Genomic DNA, 14,813 nt, shown 5'->3' with positions numbered 1-14,813 from the left:
TCTAACCAAACACATAAATCTGTGTGTTCGGCATTACACCGAGCAAACAAAGAAGAGATAAATCCAACTGATTTAATTACTTACCTGGCGTTTTAGTACAAATCTTCATTATATCAGGAGTTCGGTTTCATTCAACCGCTGACCCAAAAATAACAGAAAGTGGAATATATTACAGTGGATGAAATTTAAACAATTTAAGAGCAAAGTGCTCGGACACTTTGATTAATTTCTGTTAAGCTTCCTATTACAACTCAAGCAATGCACATACTTGTTCAGTGAGTAGACAAATGCTTCTTATTCTTAGTACAATAATATATAACAATTTGTGTTCGTAACTCAAGTAAAAATCTTTTGTCCTCTGCGTCTGCTTTTTTAAATCTTACACTTTGATGATTTTATGCATTAAATTAAAAGAAACTAAGGTAAAAAATATAAGCAGTGTATAAGTGTGTCATAACTCATCTCTAAAACATCGCCTGTAAACACCTGCAACATCAGCTCCTTGCCTGTCCCGCCGACTTGCATCACAAATCTTCATAAAGTGACTCAAACTGAATGACTGTAGTTCGCTCCTGTGCGTGCGCTGCAGCAGAACCATGTTCCCTGAACTGTACTGGACCCAGTCAAGTGGAATCCCTCAGCAAATTAATGCGTTTGCTCTAAAACCCAGCCTGGTCGCTTTGCCTCCCGTTTGTGTCTCTGGTGAATAATGCATGTGTGGGATTTTAAGGAGGAATTTGTCTCCTCTCCGGCAGGTGATAGCGAGCTGAGGTGCTGAAGATGATGGAACATCTCAGCGAGACGTGTTTGGGAAAGGAGAACGCCGAGCTGGTGAGCAGTATGGCCGAGGCCAAAGCGCCACCGGCCAAGATGCCCCGCATGGAGCAGAACGGCAGCCCCCTGGGTCGGGCCCGGCTAGGCAGCACCGGGGCCAAATTAGCCGGAGTGTCGTACAAACCCACCGGCCACCTGCTGAAGACCTGCCACAAGAGAGGTAAGATTATCAATAAGCTTCTTTTTATGCCACCTACATCAAGAAATCTTCATCTGATATCATTAAAACATCTCACATATGTGTGAAATAATTCAGTGAAAAGCAGTTTTCCAATTCTAACAAAATCAAAAGCTCCACTGAAACACCCTTATGTTAAAATGCACTGCACTGTGAAAAGAAGAGGAAGACGGCAGAATCAATGTTGAATCATTTTTCTTAATATTTTTGGCGATATGTTCTGCACATTTGCCTGTTTTTAGTCTATAATCGCAGGTTTTTTAAGCAACTGTGGCCACTGAAATGACGAAAACTCTCTTTGGAACCAGCTCTTAAAATATTTAGCACCAGTCAAGCTCTCGCAAGAAACCACCAGAAAGCTGCTGGAAGAGAGAGATTGTTCAATCGACTAAAAAATGTAGCTACTTTTGGGCTGTGCTTTTTAGTTTGGAACGAATTTGCATAGAATAATGAATATGATTTAAAGGGCTCATATGACTCTCCAACCTTAATGTGTGCGGATAACAACAGGGCCTAATAAAAAACTTTTGATGGCTGTGTTCACCATCAAAAGCACTGTGGGTTGAGAGCAAATAGACAAATATAACTGATTCTTATTTGACTGACATGGAATAATTCAAGGTAAAAAATATATTTTATAAAGATGACTCATAAAAATGACTTTATATACTGTACATGTATAATTCTTTATATACTCACATTTTTGAACTGTGAAATTTCACATTTCGAGGAACCAAATTGAGGATTCAAATTATTCCTTAGTTTACTTGTTGTGTTCTGACTGATGCCATTTAAACCAAGGAGTAGAATAACTTATACTGATGTTAATATCAGAGGGTCTATGACCAGAACAATACTCCATCCTGAGTGGGGTTTGGCCTGTTGGTCTACGCACTCATATAAGTGTCACTATGGTAGTGCCCAGTACTCCTGCAGTAGCACTCCGCCTAGATTCACCAGCACAAGCATCAATCACGCTCAATGATCAGAGCAGTTCAGGCGACTCAGACAGTGTCTGACATCGAGAGCCAATGATGTGTGACGGGAGAATGCGCTAAAACTAAAGTTGTATAGAGTGTATTGATTTAGAAAGTGAGTTGAAAATGACTTTGTTTTGGTTCGATGGTAGTCTGGGAAACGTTTTTTTTCTTGTTTCACTCAAAACCATGTGTGAGGCAATATTAGTTTTAGCTCTGTTTCAAGTCCTAGCACACCAGCTAAAGACGCGTGCGCACTGACCGTCGACTGGCTCAAGAAACGTTTAATTATGGCAATTTGTCATTGCAAATGTTGTTACTTAAACATGTAATCTAAGAGTTCTTATCATAAAGTTGTTTCTCAGCCACTGTCATGTTGAATAATCGCCAGATATTGAAATGATAAAGAGACAAAAGCGCTCATTTGAAGCACTGTTTTTTTCTCCATCCATAAAGTCCAAACAAACCGTTGCGCACCTGAATATGATCGGACTCATAAAGGAGTTAAGTCGGATGCAGTTATTTTATAGGCTCTGTTATTTATTCATGCAGTCTGACTGCGGTTGTTCTTCACAAGTGTTTGACTGCCTGGTAGGGTGGGTAACGTGGTGTTGATTATCAGAACTGCTTATATCAAATGACTACATAGCTCAGTGCAAAAGCTTTTCCAGGTATGTGTGTGCTCTCTCCTGGTACGCTCCTCGTCTCTTTCAGGTCATCGCTGTACTTACTTACTCACTGTTGTTGTTCCTCTGTGCAACATTGTTTCTAAGTGGACCTCCAAGTCCAATTATGTCCCTGGCTTGTTGCACACAGTTTGACAGCAACGAGAGGCCGGAGGACTCTAAAATATTTACCAAACAGCATCAACAACACAGGAAAAGTAAAAGCACATCCAGGATTCAGCCACCCATCAGCAGCCCGGGTCGTGCGAAGTCATTTGAAGTCATCGCAGATTCAAACCTTTGGATGCACTCAGAGCCGTTTTGTCGAGGCTGTCAATCTTGTTTAACCAGATTCTGTTTAATGGACCTGAACTGACAACGCAATGTAAATTCCAGGGATGGCCACTGGGGCCAGGTTTTAGTCACCCACGATAAAGATCCAGGATGCTTAAAGGTGGGGGAACGGTTTTGAAAGGGGTCATGTCAGGGTCATGTCAGGGTCACCGCTAATGGGCCTGAGTTGGGTGTATGAGATCAGATTATTGTATTCTGGTGCTGCGTGGATTGAGACTGAAGGACCCAGGATCTTGCTGGTCCCTCGCACCTTAACAACTCAAGGCAGAAATTTGGTTGATGTATGGGGTCAAGTCCACTTGGATCTTAGTGGGATCTTAGTGGGATCTTAATGGAACTAGCGCACCTGCCTAGATAGTCCCTTTAGAATCACCTGATAATCCTGGACTAAATTCCATCAGATGCTCCTATCTTCAACGAACATTTGTACTTTTTGTTGGTTGGAGTCTATCCCAGCTACATGGGGCCCGAGTCACTGAATGTCCTGTACAGGTTGCCATTCCTTCCCAGGGTTCCATGCAGAAAACCCACAGCAGCACAGGAGAAACAAAATCCATGCTAAACGGTCCAAGCCTCTCCCCAAACCCAGAGTTGCCTTAAGTTGGTTCTGTTCAATGCGGGACTGCAGCACAAACCACTGCCGTACCATGCTCCCTGTTGAAAACCATCTGAAGAAAAGTGCCCATTTTCTTGGTCAGAAGGTCACCACCAAATTATTCTAGGGAGCTGAAGCAAACAAGATATTTCAAGCTGGAAAAAGTCGACTTCTAAAATCACCCTAAATGCAGATGAAATGCCACCCACCCTCTACTTGGCTACACACGCTTATTTATCCAGACAATAGCTAATCGAGGAGCAGTGTGAGCTGGTGTCACACTGTGTCACGGCCGCTCTCTCCAACTGCTCCGACATTTGTATATTAACACACCAAAGTCCTTTAAGAGCCATTGCCATTTAAAGTGAGGCTTTACTTTGAGATTATGACTTAGCGTTTTAATATCAACAGTTGAAGAGTGCGACGAGCTCGGAGAGGAAAAAACTTCATAATTATGTTTTTTGTTTTTTTTTTTTAATTTCAGTGGAAATTAGTTTTGAAAACCTGCAGGTTCGCAGCGCTTATAGCACTTGGCCGCTGAAACTTTGGCAGCCTCGGTCAAGTGGGACTGAGGAACTCTCGGAATGTCGCTGTGTGAGTGTCCTCAGATGAATTCTGCCTCTTATTTGCTCGTTTAATCTACGTGTCGCTCCCCAGCTGAGCGTCTAATTCTTCACCTTCATCATCGCAGCTTCTCTTGGCCTACTACCTCGAGCTCGTCGCTCGTTCAGGGGCAAACAAGCGAGCAGGAGGCTTCCGCACTGGGCCCACAGTGGGCATTGTGTCCAAACCCGAAACAATATTTACGGCTGCCCTCTGTGGGCTCAGTGGAAACAAAGCCAGTATTGATCCCCACAAATGAACCTACACAGCAGTCTTTATTGTCAGATCTTTATCTATTAAAATCAGGGGAGGAGAAAAGCGGCTCTTTCAGCACATTCCCTGGCATCTGCTGCCTTATTGACTCTGTTGCCAGAGCCGCGCGCATCTTCTGGAATGCCTGGGATCCGGAAATATTAGAAAATGAATCATTTTCATTGCTCGAAGGACAATAAGTGTGAGGGAAAAGTTGGGTGGCAGGATTCCTCAGATGGTGTTAGTCCACACTTAAGCTTCCTGATTGCGATAACATTGGTCGATATCCAAAATGTGTTTTGCTATATATTCACAAATATTTGCAACATATGCTTCGTATGGTTTTAATTCTTTGCCAGCCGTTTTGAGTCCAACGTGATGCGAAAGCTGGCTTCTATCTATGTGGAGTTTGTGTGCTCTTCCTACGCTTTCCAGGGTTTCCCCAGGAGATTGTGGTCTCCCCCGACACGGCAAAAACAGATTGTTTTTTTTCTGTCTTTTTCTCATTTTTTTTTAAAGTGGCTCTGGGTATTGATGTAAGAATAGGTCTTTGGTTTCCCACAGCGAATGGTCAATCTTTGAGGGCGTCCCTTGCTTCTACTGCTGCGATGAGCTCCTAAATGTGTGACCCTGCATGAATAGTCAGAAGATTATCGAAGGGAAGTACTGTAAATTCCAGACTACCGGAATATCAGCCACACCCACTACATTAAGAAGAAAAATAGATGTTCATTGTTCATCCATGAGCCACAGTGGTTTATAAGCCACGGGTGCAGTGGTGTTGTCTGCACCGTAGAAAGGTCAGTAGTGCACCCGGCTTAAAGATACATGAGGATCACTCCTAAACTAGTTTTAGAAAGAGGGTGCAGTATGGAGACTGAATCATGAAACAAAACTGGGCAATTTTCTGAACTGGAACCATCAACTCCACACATCTTTTATTGACATTAAAGAGCTCCAAATGTGTCCCAGATTCCAGCACCACATCCAGCCTCAGCTGCTGCTTCTTGTCTCTGGTCCTCCAGGAGATCAGCTCTGTGGACGGAGCTGCGGACACATGGGCAAAAACAGCGCATTTTGAGCGGTTTAAGGTCAATAAAATGCCTGTGATTTCATTGGTTTGATGTGTCTTAGCTCAATATTTTGGCAGCATGATGCTCTTTAGCCTGGAACAATCCATGTATTAGCCGCATAAGCCTCAGGGTTCAGACCGTGAGAAAAAAAGGTCAGTCAGCCCGATTAGAGTGGTGATTTAGATTGAGATTGGTGGTTAGAGCTGTTGGTTAGAGCTACTTTACAGTTACTAGGGTAATTTTTCCAGGTGCTTTCCAGTGTCTCCTTCAATCCAAAGTTTCATTTATGTCTTAATACTAGTTTTGCTGTGAATGTCCATCAAACAGACTATGTTGAGTCAATCTCTTCTATAAGTTAGTTGTCAAATATTAGCTCCTGGTGTGGATATGTTGTAATGTGATTATGTTTTCTCAGTTCTGCAGAAGAAAATGTTTATTAAAAAAAATCATAAAATGGAATTGCAAGTGGGATGAGTGCAAGGGACATTACTGAAGAAAGGAAAGGGGTTTTCTGGAAATAAAAAGGTATTAAAATAGATTTGTTTTGTGAAATTATTACCTCGTGTTGATGTGAGAGTTGGAAGATGTCGCCGCATTTGGAGCGAAGAAAACAATTACGCTCCAGAACTTTAGTTGCAATATTGTCACTTGTTTCTCCCTCGACTCAGAACCAGGGTCAGCGCCAAGAAACACTTTACAAGACTTTATACTTTGTCTCTCTCATGTCAGGAGATTTTCAAGGACTGGAGTTTTAACTAAGACCGAGGCAGTCCAGTCATTAAGGAGTGCGAGGTTGAAATGTCTTACTACCATAAGGTACTAGGTAAGTAGAGATAGACTCTAGAACTCTCAGGGTGGTCAAGAGTATTGGGGACCATGACAAGCTCAGTTTAAGAGCACAACAAGACTGTTAAAGTCAGGACGATGACAGACCACCACATGTCAGTCTTTCAAGAGACAGGGTTACATTGAGATCCACTTGTGAAGCAGAGACCAAGACTTACAGGATTGGAAGAGAGGTAGCGACTCAGGGTAGAGTCACTATCTAGACTTATGACTCAAGTGTTCAAGAAATGGACAGACTTTTAGGTGTTGAAAACAAGACGGGTGAAACACAAGCTCACTCGATTTGAGTTCGGGTCGATTCCAGGACAGCTTTGGCCTGCCTGCTGACTATTCCAAGTCACTTGGCCGTTGCCAGTCTTACAACACAAGTCTTTTTGTCCTCAGGCAACATGCTGCCGGTGTTCTGCGTGGTTGAGCACTATGAGAACCCCATGGACTTCGACAGCAAAGAGGAGCATGCAGAGTTCGTGCTGGTGCGAAAGGACATGCTTTTCAACCAGCTGATCGAGATGGCGCTTCTGTCACTGGGATACTCGCACAGCTCGGCCGCCCAGGCCAAAGGTAACTTCTGCGCCCCCCTCACACCCGACTTCTTTATTTCCCTCTGATCCAGTGCTTGTTAACGTCCTCGGGTCACACGCTATAGGCACAGATAAGAAGCCGAGGTAATACTTCCTGACACTGATCCAGGACAGGACGACTCTCCCAAGGATGGACACATAGAAGCCGGCATGAAAGCACGCTGGCTATATTTACACACATACACAGGAAGGGATGAAGGGGTCCGCTATTTGTACTGGAGTAAATCAAGGGGGTATGTTTCAAGGTGCCTTAGCATGCTGTTTTATTAGTGCTCGGCCCAACACACACTCATACATGCACACGTCCTTCTCCACAATCAGAAGAGTTGCGTGCTCGATGTCTGTTTCTGGGTTGTGGTATCTGAAGTGTGCCCCTCTCCCTCACCCAGGTATGATTCAGGTGGGGAAGTGGAACCCCGTCCCACTGTCATATGTGACAGACGCGCCGGACGCCACAGTGGCGGACATGCTGCAGGACGTCTACCACGTGGTCACGCTCAAGATCCAGCTGCACAGGTTAGAAGCACACGCACAAACGCACGGCGTCTTCTTTCACTTGCATAGTAATTACACCCTGTAGCAAACTGGTTGAGATCTCTTTGTGATGTGCATACACGGAAATATACACAAAGGCAGTAACCGTCAACAAACGAAACCGTCCAACTTATATTTATGAGCAAAGCCTACATTCAAAACTCAGACTACACTTATATTAGCTCCTGGTGATGAGGTCATCTGTATCATGTCAATCTTGACTATTTACCACAAAAGAACTGTGCATTTGAAGTTAACATACGCTTCAAACCACGACTTCACAACCCCCCTCCGCCCCAGCTCCTCCTGGTCTGATGCAGCACAAGCTGACTGTGTGGAAGGTAAAATGGAGGTCAGTCCATCCTCTGCACATACGCAGATGACGCATCCATCATGCCCGCTAACGGCACCTGATGCCAAACCTTTGACCACGGGAGTTTCAGGTCTTTGTCGAAATCAGCCCTTGTTCTTTATTAAACAGCTTCGCAATAAGATAAAGAAGAAGTAGCTCCTGCCTCGCGGCTGCTGCCCGGCTGAAGAAAGATAAATGTGGTGGTCATCCACCAAGGTCTAAAAATGACTTCTCCGCAGATGAATAGGAGCTTGTTCACCTGAAATGGCTCCATAAATAAAGCCAAGCTGTTGCAGATATTTTAGGACACGTCTATTTTGGTTTTTAAATCGACACGCTATGTTATAGAAAAGTCCGACGTACACTGCAAGCTTTCTTCTGCTGTCACCCAGCGTTTTTTGTTGTATTTATACACACAGCGAGAGCATATGAGCATTAATAGATGCAAACATGCTCACACACACACACACACACACAGCCAAGTGGGACTGGTGTTGAAGCCTGTGCCAGCTGCACGCGAACCCAGTGTTCTGCAACCCTCTGGAGATCTGTTCACTCTCCTTCTCTGCCCCTCTCTTCCCCCTCTTCTCCTCCTTCTGTCTCCCCCACCTCTCACCACCACCCACCTTCACCAGCAACACACACACATGAACAGTGTCCAACAGTGAGTGTGCAGAAGGTTGTGTTTATTTCCGGCTCGCTCGCCTTGAACGCATGGATAGCTGTCTCTCTCTCTCTCTCCCTCTTCTCCTCCTCGCTGCTCCCACAGCTGCTGGAGCAGTTTAAGGTGTTCTGCAAATTTCATTGTTTGTGTGTCTGCAATCAGGCTGCGACATCCCGAAACGAACACATGAGCTGATAATGTAATGCTCAGGTTTGCTCCACCACAATGGTGATACCAATGCACCGCTTTTCACAGCCACTGACCCGGTCAGATGCGCAACATTCAAGAGCAGACACCTGGTCAATGTTCTTGACGTGCAAATGAGTTGTTGTGGTGTGAAACCCCTGACTCTTCTGAGCATATTGATTCACAAGGCTGGTTTACATACCAGCTTGTGTATGCTCACCTGCAAAAAGACAAGACAGTGATAATGTTTTCTTCAGTCCAAATAACCTGAAATCGATATTGTTATTGAACGACTGTCACAGACTTCACCAGTCCTCAGGCCCCTTTCTGGCTCTTCACTTCACCTAGTTTCCCAACTTACGTGACCACCAAGTGTGTTTACAATACGACTCCTGATCTATTTCCTTCTATTTCTTTTCACTCACTGGTTTAACAGTTCCATTTTGGACATGTCCATTTCTGACTTGAAAGTTCTCCTGCCTTTTCGTTTACCAAGTCGTCATTTGAACAGTCTGTTTATAATTCCTCACCCTCACCCCCCTTCTCTGCCTATTTTTAAGTCTATGTTTAACTTGTAGTTAATGAAATCAGTTTCAGACTTTTAGGATTGGTTTGGTTTAGGAGTATTTCTGAGTGTCTGGTTCAGCAAGCCATTTTCCGACAGGCACAAAGTCTATTTACAACGTCTAATTTAAATTTGCTCCTGTTTATGTCTGACTTCTAGTTTGTTTTTAATATTGAGAATTTTCATCAGGTCTTATTAGTTTATCAAGATGATTCCGTGTTCATGTTCAAAACAAGTCTAGTTTCATCTGGTCAACTTGCCCGTACCCCAAGTCTATCTTTTCCAACCAAGGCCATTCCTGACAGTATAGATCACCAAGTAGTGTTTTGACTTCCCTCAGGTCTTTTCAGACAGGAGAATATCACTTGGCCTGTCAGGAACATTGACCTCGGTCAGACTAATCTGATGCACGTTTATAATACATCTAGCGTCATGTCGCAACATTTGTCGACCCTCATCCTGCTGCTTTACGTTCCAAACCTACCCAGCTGTTTATTGTTGCCAGTGTTTTTCCTCTGTTTTATTCCACCTCAACAGCCCCCCTCCCCCGCCTCTCTCCACCGCAGATATCTATCCAGTAACACCTTAAATTGTTTGGCTGAGCACAACGAGCCAGGAAGGTAGAAGTAACACGAAATAATAGTCGCCACATGCAGCTGATGTATAATTCATGCATCAATCCAGCAGATGTGTTGTATAAAGTAATTAACTAATCAGAACAATCAGGAGAGAGACAGAGAGGGAGAGAGGGAGGATATAAAAAGAGAGGGAGAGAAAGAGAGGGAGCAATCTCCAGATGCATCTGCTTGATGCGCCAAATGAAATCTGTCTGTCTTGGAGGGGCGCTTGCAGCAGGAAGACCGAGCTTCAACAGCAGCTCTGCTACTGCAGGAGCCTCGCCAAAAAACAGCCGTCAATCCAGTCAAGAAGAATTCGTGTGATTAATAATATCGGCTTACTGGTCATTAGTCCTCGCTCGTCATATGTGGGGATTTTATTGTGGGCTTTAAAACCCTCCTGCTTTGGCGCCGGACAGCCTGCCATCAACCCACTCTTTCTTCAATCATTTCATTTCCGAACTAATTAGAAAATTGAATTAATAAGAGTTCATTTTTTTTTTTGTAATCCGTCCACGGCTGCTTAATGTATCTCAAATTTATCGTGAAGTCGTATTTGTGAAGCGCTAATTCAGCACAAACCACAATGACCACCAGTCTGCAGACGCTTGACACCGGTTTTCGTGTGCTGTGGTCAGCGTATTTCACTAGTGGGCGGTGACTATTTTGGGTGCTAGCTAAAGTGCTCCCAGCAGGGTCTTAGGGATGCGGTACACACTTGCTACATACTATAGGAAATTGTTTCTGAAGAACAGGCCGGCTTTTGTGAAGTGATGAACCATAGTTTTAAGATGTATTGATTTTTGAAGTCACTACTCACTTCTCACTGTACTTGTTTAGCTATATAAATAAATAATAATAAAATACTGCCTCAACAATGCTGCGTCAACAAAGGACTTGGGTATCTACAGTCATCGGGAGACGAGTTTTCGGATGTTGTTGCTTGACCACAAATTCTGCACTCTGAAAAGAAGTTGTATTTCGTTGAACACCGTCATCTTTTTGCCTCATATACAGAGACACTCTTGCAGATCAATACTTGGAGAAGAAGCTACCGTATTGTCCACTGAAATGAAACTCACTATGTCTGTTTTATACTGGATAGATATAAACATAGTTTTGGTCCAGGACTAACGTGACTTTAACCTGTGAAATGCCAAGACATGGATAAAGAGAACGTAATGTAGCAATGCTGCTAGCTCAGAGACCATTGAATTCCTCAACTGTACAACTGTAGATTGTTTTTTTAAATCTCATTTTACCACTTACATTTTTAAATATGCTTAATTTTTGAGTCAGTTGAATGAAAAATAACTAATAATTTAATAATAAGTTAATAATTTTGTTGAATGTAGCCATTAGTGCTACAATGGTACCTTGCGAAATTCAGTCACACACTTAAGCTGCAGCAGCTGAAGGGTGCTTGTTCACTCCATTCCTCAAACGCGAGAACATAAATGTACACTTTAGATTTATGTTGTGACTCAACAACTGCGCTAGCTCCTGTAGCCTCAGCGCTCCCTACACATGCAGGATTCCACCGAAGTACAGTTCAATAAATGGATCGATAATTTGTCAACATCAGAAAACGCCACAAGTGTATTTCAACAGATGCGAAAAGCATTTTTTGGGAGCACAAATCTCTGCAATATACCACCCCTACTTGCAGAGAAGTCATTTGTCAATAGCAAATTGGGTGAATTTATCTCTGAGATTAAGCGATTGCTGTTTTCCCACCAGATATCAGCAGAATGACCGACTCCTACAAGATTAAATCACGTCTTATATTGTGTTACCCAACTTGTGTGTACTTTGTAATTTCATTCCCGATAAGATCAGCGGTGCTTTGCCTGCTCTTCATCTGAACTCACCCCCTCCTTCTCTCTCTTCCTCTCTCACACAGTTGTCCTAAGCTGGAGGACCTACCGCCCGAGCAATGGAGCCACTCTACAGTAAGAAACGCCCTCAAGGAGTTACTCAAAGACATGAATCAGAGCTCTCTGGCTAAAGAATGTCCCTTATCACAGGTGCTGAAGCCCAGTCTGCTTGCTCAGAAATGGAAAATGAATCCCAGACACACTTATTTCTATTTTCTATATCTCAGTCTCTTTTTTTTCCTCGTCAAATGCCCTGAGTTTCAAACTAAAATCAATAGCTGTTGTTGCGTGTTTGTCTGTGAAAGAGTTTTGTGGGTGAGTGGGAGCATGGGCGATTACATGTTGCGAGTGTTTTAGAGCGAAAGCACTGACATAGATATGTACTAACTGGCGCCACAGTCAGTGCATCTCGAATGCAGCGCTGCAGAGAGCAGCAGTATATCTCTCACCAGCGTGCGTCACTCAGTGTGTGTGTTGACTCGCTCGATGTACATTCGGTTTATAAATCCAAAATCTCCCAAGTCCAGCTCTACCCGGTCAACCTGAGACCCAGGTTTGAGCGTGTGTGAATCTGTGTGTGTCACCGATGTGTGTTTGCCTGTGCAACCGGGCGTGAGCAGCGCACTGATGATGTAAAGAGTCCCTGGGTGGCGTTCAGGCGCAGCCCAGCCCGGTCTGGTAATCACCCTGTTTACGGTCCATATGTGAAGACAGCTCAGAGGATCACACACATTTCTCTCTCACACACTCTGAATATTTGAGCAGGAATACGCTCGAGCAGATTCTGTTTCAGTTCCTGCTGCGAGCCAATGAAGTGACGTGTTCAACAACAAAATTCACCCTTGTAAAATTTGATCTTCAGTGTTTGACAGTTTGAAATGTTGGCTCCAGTTTGTCTCGGGTCGACTTGTGACGTCGCCTCACGACTGGGTCTGACCCAAGACCTCCTCCCAGTTGAACATTTCCTGGACAACTGAAGTCAGGCTGAGTCACTAGAGGCACTTGCATTTTCTGCTTGGGCGGTGTTCATTGACTTATAACTTGAGGACCTGCTGTAGACCTGATACTGTAGGAAAGTATATGTGATACAAAGATAGGTCTGTTGCAGCACAAACAATCATATGTAGATTTAAATCTACTCTACAACAAAGCATCAAGTTCTCCGGTCTCTGGTTGGTTTTTAGCAACAAACCAAATTCAGTTTTTGCTGTTTATGTATTTATAGAAATTGAACAGCTCAAATACAACCCATTTTTGTCCTTTGCTGTTGCTCAAGATTCACAGTGGAGTAGCTCACATGCTCAGTATAAGAGGAGTGTCAAGACGGCAGAAACGCTTGGTGTTAGATAACAAATATTTCCCAGACAAACTGGTACCGACCTGCATGGAACAAAACAGTTTTGGACTCACATATTGAAGTTAGGATGTTGTGTAGCAAATGAGACGAGAGTAGAGGTGGTTTACATTTCTAATCTGGAGTCATGAACAGAAAGGCTGAGAGTTTGTATCATGATTTGCACAACAATATGATTTTGACTGACAAATTTATTGATTTATTTATAGTTCAAGTCATGGGATCATGCATTGAAATCGCTGCGGGATGTATGTTCGAAACACACCTTGAATTTTCTGCCAAGCTTAGCAGCCCTGTTGCCCATATTCCCAGAAACTATGGCAACAGACGTCACCCCCCCACTACCATCCCCACTGCCACCATCGTGCGCTCACCCCCTGCTCACTATCACTGGGCGGCCACTGATGCACCAGCTGCCGTGTTGCATAGCAGCAAACAGTCATCAAAATGCCATCCTTCAGGCCTCCGCCAAACTCCACCGCCAAGAAGGTAGTTGTGTGTCATCGTCATCCAAGTGGAGGTGCGTCATAATAAGGACAACGTCTGAAGATGAGTTGCACCTTTGCCCTCTGGAAGGTTTGCTGTGTTGGTGTGCAGCTCTCTGACAGCTGGGAGCTTTCACTACCTGCCCGCTGCGCTGCTATTTCCCACTCCCCGTCTTCCTGTCTCCCCTGACGGGGAGCGCAGTAGATGTTCGGAACAGATAGTAGCCTAGTGCCACTTCCTGGTCTCGCTGATAAGCTCCCTCTGCTGCAGATGGCTATCACTTAAAGGCTCCACACACGTGCGCTCACACACATCTACCTGTTGACAAGCAGCAGCGGCGCCTCCCGCTGGCTCCGCAGGGGCGAGAGAGGCTCCGGTTATCTGCTTGATTTCACTTAGTGTGTGTGTGACAGACAAGCGGGCGAATAGGTGTGTGTTGTTTGGCGCTGGCGTACACACTGGGCCCCCTGCGAGAGGTGGAGTGATATATTGAGGGAGAGGGCTGATTAATGAGGAGCGTTTATTAGAACATCTGTGTCAAAGATGGCGGAGGAAGCAGGAGCGAGGGAGCTGGGGGAAAGGAAGAGAGAGAGAATAGGCGCAGTGTCTTCTGCAGGCCTCTTGTTTGTTGCCTGGAGCCGCTGTAGCCCAGATATACTGTAAATAAAAGATGGCAGGCTGGAGGAGAGGAGTTCATTATCTCTCTGATTTAGAGGCGGATTCTTATTACTTTTGATGTGTGGGCTTCAGACGGATCATGGACCGGGATATGTACTTTGCTGCTCCTCTAATATGAGGAGCTCTCTACTAATATTCACGCCAAAAAATGTTCTCTCTTTGCGAAGCAATAAATCATCTTGTGATTTAATAAAGAGGCGAAACAAGCCTGTGGAATGATGGAAGGTCAGGAGGACTGCTGGAGAGTTTGGTATCAAGCTGCGACAACGTTGATCTCTGGATGATGTTCCGTGTTCTCTCCAGTGAAATTGATCCAGCTTGTGCCAGCGTCCTGACTCCACAAGCTTTAGTCAGTCTCTACGCTGCACTCCTCTTCACGCATTCATGTAAGACCAATTAATAAGGCCAATTTCCACTGGCTTAAACTCAACCTGAACTCTCTCCTTGAATGCAGCCTTTTCACGCATCTATAAAGGTCGCCTTTGTTCAGCAGTGCATGTCCAAACATGGATCTTTACACCCCCTGTTTTCCCAACCTGATA

The 14,813-nt window shown here is 44.3% G+C and overlaps 1 protein-coding gene across 8 annotated transcripts in view; it reads left to right on the top strand.

Annotated features, from left to right (window-relative positions):
- The window catches only part of LOC128771589 (DNA-binding protein SATB1), a 65,730-nt gene that overhangs the window by 16,003 nt on the left and 34,914 nt on the right, over nucleotides 1-14,813 (top strand). For 6 of the 8 annotated variants that reach the window (XM_053887037.1, XM_053887039.1, XM_053887042.1 and 3 more), the window contains exons 2-5: nucleotides 756-994; nucleotides 6,762-6,938; nucleotides 7,348-7,474; nucleotides 11,780-11,903. In XM_053887037.1, coding sequence (XP_053743012.1) covers nucleotides 781-994; nucleotides 6,762-6,938; nucleotides 7,348-7,474; nucleotides 11,780-11,903 — 642 coding nt within the window. In that variant the 5' untranslated portion in view covers nucleotides 756-780. The remainder of the gene's footprint in view (nucleotides 1-755; nucleotides 995-6,761; nucleotides 6,939-7,347; nucleotides 7,475-11,779; nucleotides 11,904-14,813) is intronic. The other 2 variants (XM_053887044.1, XM_053887041.1) reach the window with 1 other exon arrangement.

Source organism: Synchiropus splendidus, chromosome 15, assembly GCF_027744825.2.
Source record: "Synchiropus splendidus isolate RoL2022-P1 chromosome 15, RoL_Sspl_1.0, whole genome shotgun sequence".
NCBI lineage: Eukaryota > Metazoa > Chordata > Actinopteri > Syngnathiformes > Callionymidae > Synchiropus > Synchiropus splendidus.
Note: the sequence above shows the minus strand (reverse complement) of the source record. Positions and strands in the feature narration are given on the sequence as shown.